Genomic DNA, 10,495 nt, shown 5'->3' on the forward strand with positions numbered 1-10,495 from the left:
GTTCATATTTTCCATTGCCAATAGCCGAATAGGGAACAAATACATCTATGGCAGCTTTATGTGTATGCAACCAAGGCACCACATTAAATCGAAAGCAAGATAAGATCTAATACTATTGATTTCATAAAGCCACTAAGCGCAGGACTCGAGTATTATAGCTGAATGGTTGCCAGAGACAGAGCACACAGATTCTTAAAAACATCTTTGCTGTAAACGGAGACCTTTGGAGTGGTGGCCTGAAACGACCCTGAACTGCTGTTGCAGCCAGTGTAGGCCGTCGTTTATTTCTATCAGGCGTAAGAAGAGACAGCCCAGGGTCCTTAACAGCCATCAGCGAAGCAACATTGCATGGAGTAAAGAGCAACAACCAAGAAGAGGTCAGGATGGTCCAGAAAATACTTAATAAGTTCGTCGGTGCCAAGTCCATTTCTATTCTGAGAGCGTGGTAAGTTAAGTCGATAGGAGAGTTGGAGTAATGTACTGCACATTTTTTTTTTTTAGTCTTTTAGCCGCGTACAAAATGAGTCTGTCAACGCCTCCGTGTCCTTCTGCGTGACCCGTCAGTTTACTAGCCAACATTAGCTTAGCCTGCTAGTTTATTTACTACTGGCTGAACTAGCCGGGCTAGTTAGCATCATCCTCTTACCGAGTTAACAGCACAGCTAGTTAACATTACATCTCAGACCTGTCCGATATTTAACTGCTACTTGACCGTATCAAAATTATTCAAACATTTCGAGTCTGCAGTGATTTTAAATAGTAAAATAATACTTTGTTAACATGTAGTGGAGCCAGTCTCACAGTCAGGATGAGTTGTTGATAATTTACTCAATATATGTATGAAGATGTGTGTTTATATTATGGATTGCCTCACAGCGACCTCTGTTTCTTTTAGTAGAAACATACTGTGTACACAGCAATATCATTGACCTACAAAAATATAGGGGAGCCACTGCTAACCTGAAATTTATAGAAATTAAACGAAAATGAGTACTAACTAATCAATTATAAACAGCCTTTTTTTCCCCCTGTCAGTTAATTAATTGATCGATCCTTCCTTCGATCAGTATTTTTATGAAAAGTTACTCATTTTTTCTTGAATTACATCAGTGCATGGATATAAGTTTCACTTGAACCAGTGTTCAAGTTGATTCCTTTGATTCTGGTCATCAGTAATCACAAACAAAATTAACTTATGAAAATTGTAACCGCTGACTATGTTAAACGAAATCTGTTTAAGTTCAAACTGCTGAAGCACACAGATCTTCAGAGGATGAATTTGGTAGTTTTAAAACAAACAAAACAACCTACCTAACAAGTTAATTAGAGTGTTATTGTCCAAGTTGCTGTTGATGTATGTGTATTGCAGTTGATTGATTATTTCTGTCTCATTTATGAATCCCATTGGCTTTTTTTTTTCTCCCATCTAGGATACCAAACTTGGCTGCCTGGGGAACAGTGGGTGGAGTGACACTCGTTCACTTCACAGACTGGCGATTAGTGCTAGACTATGTGCCATACATTAAAGGGAAGTTCAGCAAGGATGAGTAAAATCTCACACAACTCTAAAATGTGAGTGAATCTTCCTTGTAACCAGCACATGGTGTAACTAAGCTTTCCTCCACACACTTTGTAATATTCAGTTGGATTGCTTATTAGTTTTAGCCACACCCATGTACTCCTGATAAGAAGTAGACAGGTGTAGGCCATGCCAGGTGCTTGCCCTGAATGTTCAAACAAACGCTCTGAGTCATAGTTTGTTTTTTTAATTACCTTGCTTACACCTGGCAGTTTGTTGGACACTCTACTCATGAATCTGCAAGGCTTTATCTTTCTGTCTAAACTAAAGCTTCGCAAAGGGGTCAGACAGGTTTTAAAATAGAAATGTAGTCAGTTTATGACAAAAATAAAGCTTTAGAAAAGTTAGGTATTTAGCAGGACTGGGACATCAGATTTCAAGAGTGATGTATTTTTGTGATGTAGCAATAAGATATTTTTGACTATGTACATCATTATTATTTGTACTAATATTATTTAGAAATTTCCGAGCCCTGTAAATAGTTACACACTTTTGTTCTCAACACTTTGCCACTCCTATCACCACCATCCTGAAAACCCCTATTTGGATGTGGTAATGTCCGAACTTCACTTGTCTCAGACAGGAAACAGGTTTCCAGTCTGAGAGAGAGGAAGGATGTGCTTTTCACACATTCAAACAGATGTGGTTATGTACATTTTTACTAATGAATGGGCTGTGTGTCTGCCTGCAGGACCAGAGCTTGGGGATGGGCACATGGGTGGATTGCTTACACAAGGCAAACTTAAATGGGATGCCCTGGCTCAACAATCTTTCGTTGAGGGCTTGTTAGGAGTTTGGACATCAACATGCACTATGTATAAATTCTATTTTTGAAACAGTATTATTTAATGTGAATAAATCTTTAACTTGCACCATTGTCTCCGTTTTCTTGCACATTTCCAACTATTATTATGTGTGTAAACTGCTTGGTGAGAGGTTTTTTAATGCATTTTGTGTTTAATGCTTTATGTGCAAGTTCAGTATGTATGAGATATTATATATATATATATATATTATGCAATATATATATATATATATATATATAGAAGCAGCTTTAAAAACGTGGTTTTGTAGAGCTGATCTCTGACTATTTGTGCTGTTAAAATAGTGTGAAAATATTTATTTATTAAAGAGGATGCATATGTAAAGTCTGATAATATAACTCATGAGTGCTGGACTACAAATATTCACAAAAGTATCATAAGCCTAGCTGCACACTAACAATACGCCAGTATCGGTCAGACATTAGACTCATTTTATCAGCCAGACTGCGAAATTTGCGTGGATAATGTCTTTCATTTCTCCCATCGAAGGGGGAGGGGACTGAGAGGAGAGGGGAGAAGGGATTTAACATAGCGAGAGGGAGAAAACGAGATAGTGTCTTCAAGATGGATAAAAACGAGTAAGTACATGATCTGATGGGTAATAAAACCGCCAACCAGGGTGTTAATTGTAACTGTAGCGTTTAATAATCGGTATGTCGTTTTCATAATATATGTGTAAAGTATGTTTATCATCGATCAGGCAAATGCACTCGGTGGTCTCGCATTTGCAAATAGCAACGCTGTGGTCTACAGCTAGGATGTCGGTCTTTTCTTTAGCATCACTGTGTTATATGGTTCGATTCCTCTGATATTTACAGCTAATGTTGAATTAAGCATGGAGTCGATACAGTGCGTCGACAGTGTGCTATGTGCTATTTTCGACATAGATTTTAACCTTACAAAGCAGATCATATTTTTCTGCATGGTTGTTATACACACAGAGTCTCTGTAAATACATGACATGCTTTTTAAAATGGTGTCTGTGTTTAATCGATGAGGTCTACTTTGTTCATTCATAAAAGCCGGCTCCAAGTCCGCTGAATGACAACGGGAGGCATTGTCGTGGTAAAACGGCTCCGTTTCACGTAGCTTACATGAAAACCTTCACATTTTACTGAACATGCTGCAAGTCAAAGTCTTTATTTCACTACACCCAGCAGATTTAATTATTCGGCGACGTCTATGGTTGTTGTCACTGCATCTGCGTGATTACTATTTACGTAGCAATTTAGTAGCAGTAGCCTAATTTATGTTTCCCATAGGTTAACATTGCTGTGGAGCTAGCACTCAGCGTCAAGGTACACAGATTATAAAATAACACTGCCGGTAAAACTTCAAAACAAAAGACTAACCAAAATGCTTGTTCACTATGGGAATTACCCAACTCTGTCATTCTAATAGATTGACTTGACAAAGGTTGGAGATCACCAAAAAAACTTCAAACCAAAATAAGTGAAATTCAACATGGGGGCGGAGGCATGTAGTTAACAACTTAAGCCAGTAGGTAGACTTTGAGTTGAGATTTTCCCAAATCAAGAATGAACTTGCATGTTCAGATACACAATACAAGAGTTATCGTAGAACATATGATACATCAGCTGTTCTGAATCCATGTAACTAGAGTCAGTCTTGTGTACTTACCTTAGACAAAAACAATAATATACATTAGAATATAATAAAACAATTGTGTAACATTGGCACAACTCTAAACAAGCCACAATTCTTCCTGGATTATTCCTGAAGTTACACAACTAGACACATTATTTCTTCATAGAAATATCTGCAAAATACACAAATTATGTATGTGCTATGAATAATGTGTGTTGTTTTTGAATGTTCATAACTTTCGTATTGTGGTGTATTGTTTTTTTATTTGAAATAGTTACTTATCTGTTTTCTCCCGGGGGGGCATGGCTTCAGTTGGCCACTGATCACTGGGATAGTGGTTCTATCCGTGGCTCACTTTATCCCAGGTCGTGTCAGGAAAGGGACTTGTGTAAAAACCTGTGCCAAACCAAATATGCAGATGGTTATCTGCTGTGGCAGCCCCTCATGGGAGCAGCCAAAAGACAACAACAACAACAATTACATACGTCTGTTTTTTGCCTGCTTATTGTACTGCGAATATTGTGTCTTTCTCATCTGAGGATAGTCCGATTTTATCTTAACAATATATTCATGGCTTGCTTTTCTATTTTAAAAATTTGAAAATAGAGTGTACTACATCTAGTCACGGGGGCTGGACTGGGGTCTTAATTTTGTCCTGAGACTTAAGTCCAAATTGGATAACTCAAACTTGGTTTTACCTCTGCCACATCTGATAACTTTACTACACAAACGGTATGGTTTACGCCAAAACTCATTGTGCTTTTACTCTGAAGTCATAATTCCTTAACTTCCTGTCGTGTCCCGGTTGCCTCGCGGTGTCTTGACTTAGCCGCGCTGTCCTATGTTTTACTTGCGGATGTAGCCCTCGTGCCCCGGCGAGAGGAGCAGGTAGTGGTGCGCCCGAAGTCCGCGGCGGAGCGATCTGCGCGACGACAAAGAGATGAGATGTTGTTAGCAGCCGGGAGATCCCATTACAGAGGACGCATGTAGTAATATGGTCGAAACAAAAGCGTAAGAAGCGCTAGGCCTGTCGTACAAAAAATCGACACATTTCCTTAAATCAGTCTGCTAATTCGCAGTAACTTTTAGTGGATTTATAAACTACTCGCGTGGAAATGGAGAAGAAAAGATGGGATTGCACTGCTCTCCCCAAGGGCTGGAAAATGGAAGAAGTGACCAGAAAGTCGGGTTTGTCCGCTGGAAAAAGCGATGTCTATTATTTTAGGTACTGACACAGCGAGGACTTGCAAAACTTCTAGGTGCACAAGACACGAGTTGGAGTGTAATAAGTAGGGGGGTGTGGGGACGGTGGTCGGTATAAAGTTTGGGATGGGAAGTGGGAGGGAGGGGAGGGGGCCAACAAGGCCAGCCAGGCCAGCTCCTCTCACAGTTGTTGGGATAAGAAATCTGTCCAACCGTGCAAGCTAGTAGTAGTAGTAGTAGCAGCAGCTCACGCCTGGCGAGGCCTTGGATGAATAAAACACAGTGTCTTCTCAGTTTAAACTCTTTATTTGCCATTGAAGTGAATCAACAACGGCAGATTTGTTTTTATTTAGCAGAGGAGAAGAGCAAGATGAGGAACAGAGGCAAGAGAGGGGGGAGGCGGGTCGGTTGTATAGTTTGTGGTAGGCTAACTGTACAATCATACTGGTGTTAACTGTGGTGTGTGATGTAAGATGCATTTGCATGAGTTACTAGCACGTATCCACCCACAGTTGTGCCTTTGTTGGTCATTGCTCAGACTAAAGATAAAGTTGCTCACACAAGTGGAGCTGCAATGTTTTCATTATGAAACATTTGATCAAGTGTTAGTATTTCCATGTTTACATTGTCTTCACTGATTCTCAGAGGCCATTTTTTGAGCTGCATATGCAAAGTTGTTAAATATGTTAAATATATATATATATATATAGATAGATCGCTAGATAGATATTCATATCAACTGCCATTCTACTAAAGATGTGTTCAGCTTTTAATAGACACCAGGGATTAAGACAAGTGCTCATCAAAGATTGCATCCATTTCACAAAGTAATGTGATTTCAGTGTCATTTCTCATTTGAATGTGCTCTGCTTCTGTTTGCTGTTGACTTGTTGCATGTTGTGGTCCTTGTTGGTAGTTTTCTGTCTGCTGTGTACGTGTTATGAAGTGTGACCTGTCCGCTTTGTTTCTCTGCCTTCATCACTGATCAGTTTTCGGTGTTGACATCTTTTGTTCTTGCCTGTTTGTTTTTGTAAGAGATGATATTAATATAGTGGTTTCTCGTGTCCTAACACTGCCTCCCCCCGCTCTCTGCCAGTCCGTCTGGGAAGAAGTTTCGGAGCAAGCCTCAGCTGGCCCGTTACCTTGGTAACCAGATGGACCTCAGCTCCTTCGATTTCCGTACGGGGAAGATGCTGATGAGCAAGCTGAACAAGAACCGTCAGAGACTGCGATATGATAACAACAACCAGAACAAGGTGAGATGTGAAGTGAGCCCACTGACTGTCAAACACAACTGATAGTGGCCAGAACACTAAAGCTTTGTCCAAATTACTCTCTGTTACTAAACAGTTCCTTATATATGATGTTTTATTTGAGCATCATAGTTTGTCCATGACATTGACTGTTGTTTTTGCAGTGCAATATTTCACATTTAAGGGATGCAAAAGTTACAATCATGTAGCACTACACCTGACAGTGATTAAACAAAATGATGATGATTCACAAGTGTCCGAAATCTCAATTTACTGCACATTATACAGTCAACTATTGAGTGTCTATAATACAGGAGGGACTCAGTGCAACCTGCAAAAATAAAAACATTTTTTTGCCGGTTGCTCTGGCTGCGTTAAAACTCTACTTTGGTAATATGTTAACAGCTCAAGCTCTACAGGTGACACACCCTTATATAAATGTTCAATGTAGACTAGAACCAGACGTTTAGTCTTAATGGAGTTGAGATTTTGCTCTGGTCGATAGTGGCAGGTGCACCCAAAAACACCTGTTCAACTCAAGTGTTGAGCTTGTGCCTAGAGTTTATTGTGCTTTTTATATAAATGTAACCTCTGATCAGAGAGTCAGTGGGAATCAAATCTATATCCAAATCAAATCTATCTATGTGCTCAGCTGATGTTGTATTTAAACTGGCAAAAAGTTTCAAAACTGGAGAAAGTAGTTTAGGAGAAGGTTTATCTGTTATGAAAATAGATAACATTAGTACTTAATTGAAATTTAATGTCTTTTTTGCAAGTTTTTTGACACATAATTGACCTATAGAGTCTCAGATGACCCTGTTAAGTTAAATGAGTTACTGAATATAACAGCAGATTATTTTTGTTTAGATTTATATCCCACGATCACAGCGGGCGGCAGTGTGTCGATAAAAGACAGAAAAGTAAAGTTATTTCTTTCTCCTTTCAGACTTGATTTTGTACACTGGATCAGTTCGGTAAACTTTTGAGCACTGACATACAGGAGGCCTGTACAAGCTGTGTAATCCTCTGAATGACATACGTGTCCTCTTACATACAAAACCTCATGCACTAACTTTTCTCTCCCATCCACCCTGGCCTCATCCTCCTTCTGTGTCTTTCGTCTTTAAGGGCAAACCTGACTTGAACACATCACTCCCAGTCAGACAAACAGCCTCGATCTTTAAGCAGCCTGTTACCAAGGTTACCAATCATCCCAACAACAAAGTGAAGACAGATCCTCAGAAAGCAGTCGACCAGCCCAGACAGGTAAACAGCCTCTGCCTGTTGCTGTAAAGTCGTCCCACACAAGCCTGAGACACATTATCCGATACTCTAACTTTTTTCCCCCACAGCTTTTTTGGGAGAAGAAACTCAGTGGTCTGAATGCTTATGACATTGCAGAGGAGCTGGTGAAAACTATGGAATTGCCTAAAGGCCTGCAAGGTAATACTCCAGTTTAACATTGTTACTTCAGACAAAAAAAGTTATTTTCTTTAAGTGACATTTTATTTAGTTTTTTTATCATGCCAGTATCGCTCAGAAGCAGTTTTTATTTATTTATTAATTTTTTCTATAAGATGTAACTAAAGCAAAGTGCAGGTACAATTTTGATGTTTCTTAAATGTGTCTGATAACCATCCTGTTGGCCCCTCAGGCGTAGGTCCAGGCTGCACAGACAAGACTCTCTTATCGGCTATTGCAAGCGCTCTCCACACTAGTGCTGCTCCCATCACTGGCCAGTTGTCAGCAGCTGTAGAGAAGAACCCGGGTGTGTGGCTCAACACGGCACAGCCGCTGTGCAAGGCTTTTATAGTCACTGATGAGGACATCAGGTGTGTGAACACTGAACACTGCGACACATGGATCACCATTTTTTTGTTCCTGATAATTAATACAGATCCAAAACCGGTTTTTGCATCATGTTGGGGCATGTGCCTGTAAAACAGGTGTGATGCATATCCGGCTCAGGTCTTCACTATGTGACAGTTTAAAAACAGGAAATAACTACTCAGGCAGTTTGAATGATGTCATATCTGTTATCTGTTAAATCGGTCCTTGTGATATTGGCTTTTATTTATCTGCCACATTTGAAATGAACTTGCCACTTTGCCCAAAGATTAACGAGTTGAGTCTGATGAAATTTTCCACAGTCCATAACAACTGACCCTGCTCTTTGTTTAAAAAAAAAAAAAAATACACCATCTGTTCTGTGCTGATTCAGTGGCTGTTATAGAAATCTGTAACTGCCAACTGTAACAGCTTCCTGTTGTGTTTATGTGTAGGAAACAGGAGGAGTTGGTGTACAGTGTGAGGAAAAGGCTGGAGGAGGCTCTGATGGCTGATATGTTGGCCCATGTCGAGGAGGCTGCCAATGAAGGGGAGGCTCTGAAGGAGGAAGGCAACGGCAGTGAAGACATGGAGAGCGTATAGCACAGGTTGGTTAGGAGACAATTCAGGAAATCAACAAATATAATTTTAGCATGACTTAGAAAATGTATGAGCTTGTAATTCTATTTGTCGTGTGGCTCACAGAGAAAACCAAACTCGCATTTAATAGTTAATTTAGGTAGATAGTGTCTCTTGCTCTTTCCAGTTTGTAACAGTTTCAAGCAGTTTGCCAAATTTTGCATGAACAAATGAAATGATGGTAATTTGAAATGCTACCTAAAGAACTAATCGTTGTTATCTTCTCCTGTAGGGTTTTGTAATGTCTGGATAGGTTTGTTCAATATCTGCGTGCACACACGACCATGAACAGTAGGAGCCCTACACCAGTCCAGCCCCGAAGAACTGTCCCCCAGTATCTGCATCCAGTTTAAACCTAAACCTGACTTACACCAGTACAACCGAAAGACCTGGGTCTCTCATGCGTCCATTCGTCATTAACTCCACTGGATGGGACTCGTTGACTTCAATGCCCGTGAAATGACTCAAAGTTGATTAATGACTAGAAAGTTTTTTAAAAATTCTCTTAACAAGAAATGACATGAAATGAACTTGCAAATATTAAAGATAACTTATCTACAGTGTGTCAAATTCAGTGTTCGATGATGAGCGTATTTTTTACTAAAAGGCTTTGAATGGGTTTGTATTTTTTGCGACAATCATGTCAAATCCAAACATTTTATGTCTGCAAAAAGTCGATTTGGGTGCTTTTTTTGTTTAGGGCAGATTGGAAATGAATGTTTTGTATTTTTGACATGTCTCTTTCTTGATTTTTATGGTGCACTCCATGAGTAGTTTGACAAAACACACAGACTACCCTTTCCTGGTGGAACCAGTTGAGGTTTTTACTACACTGAGTCGAGCTCATTTGAATCAGCTTCAGGGCTAACCTGCAGGCTGCTGATGTTACTAATGCAGATGGTGTAGTTTGAAACTTATCCATTGGAGAGGACTGAGTCAACTTTTTATTGTTGTAATTTCAAGGAAATATTATCTTTCATGTCAGCTTTGTTACCCTGTGAATCATGTGCAGTATTGACCAAAGAGGAGACATGTCATTTTGAAAGACGTTAAGGTTGTTGGCGTTTGTCTGTATTTGAAAAGTAGAAAAGTATACATGATGGAGCTGAGCACAGTGGAAAAGAAATGACTTGAAACCTCTTTCTATTGTACAACTATTACTGTTTGTAACTCGTCATCATTATATAGGTGCTTACTGATGTTGTGAAACACTGCTGTTTAGTGCCAAGGCTTTGTTTCTCTCACAGCTTCAGTCTATAAGGTTTTTTTTTTTTTTTTTTAAATAATGTGTCAATGTTACCACACACATGCTGCCTCCTCGAAAACCCACGCACAAAATTGGTGACACAGCAAAATGACAGTTACAATTTAGTTTTCATGTCTTTTCATTTGTTATCTGAGGAATAAGGATTTTTTTTTTTTTTATCCCTCTATGTCAAAGTTTGATGGTGAATAATGTCATTCACATCATTAAATTCCCTTCTCAATATCAGCAGGCTGATTGCTGAAATGAATTTGATTGTATTACATTATTAAAATGAGTCAGTATGTCACTACGTCTG

The 10,495-nt window shown here is 39.4% G+C and overlaps 2 protein-coding genes across 4 annotated transcripts; both read left to right on the forward strand.

Moving 5' to 3' along the window:
- Positions 1-288: 288 nt before the first annotated feature.
- LOC111656325 (cytochrome b-c1 complex subunit 10-like) lies at positions 289-2,451 on the forward strand. The gene is made up of 3 exons (XM_023407997.2): positions 289-445; positions 1,431-1,572; positions 2,271-2,451. The coding sequence occupies exons 1-2, from the start codon at positions 384-386 to the stop codon at positions 1,549-1,551; spliced, it is 183 nt and encodes a 60-aa protein (XP_023263765.1). The 5' UTR covers positions 289-383; the 3' UTR covers positions 1,552-1,572; positions 2,271-2,451.
- A 434-nt stretch (positions 2,452-2,885) lies between these two features.
- mbd3b (methyl-CpG binding domain protein 3b) lies at positions 2,886-10,486 on the forward strand. Of its 3 annotated transcripts, XM_023408067.2 has the most exons (8): positions 2,953-2,981; positions 5,568-5,636; positions 6,311-6,470; positions 7,596-7,733; positions 7,820-7,910; positions 8,122-8,299; positions 8,750-8,902; positions 9,166-10,486. In XM_023408067.2, the coding sequence occupies exons 1-7, from the start codon at positions 2,968-2,970 to the stop codon at positions 8,895-8,897; spliced, it is 798 nt and encodes a 265-aa protein (XP_023263835.1). In that variant the 5' UTR covers positions 2,953-2,967; the 3' UTR covers positions 8,898-8,902; positions 9,166-10,486. The 3 variants fall into 3 exon arrangements, with proteins under 3 accessions (XP_023263836.1, XP_023263835.1, XP_023263834.1); XM_023408068.2 differs by lacking the exon at positions 5,568-5,636 and having other exon boundaries at positions 2,886-2,981; XM_023408066.2 differs by lacking the exons at positions 2,953-2,981; positions 5,568-5,636 and adding an exon at positions 4,942-5,236.
- Positions 10,487-10,495: the final 9 nt, after the last annotated feature.

This window comes from Seriola lalandi, unplaced genomic scaffold (assembly GCF_002814215.2).
Source record: "Seriola lalandi dorsalis isolate HSWRI2012SDOR001 ecotype SW California unplaced genomic scaffold, Sedor1 jcf7180002054353, whole genome shotgun sequence".
NCBI classification, from domain to species: domain Eukaryota; kingdom Metazoa; phylum Chordata; class Actinopteri; order Carangiformes; family Carangidae; genus Seriola; species Seriola lalandi.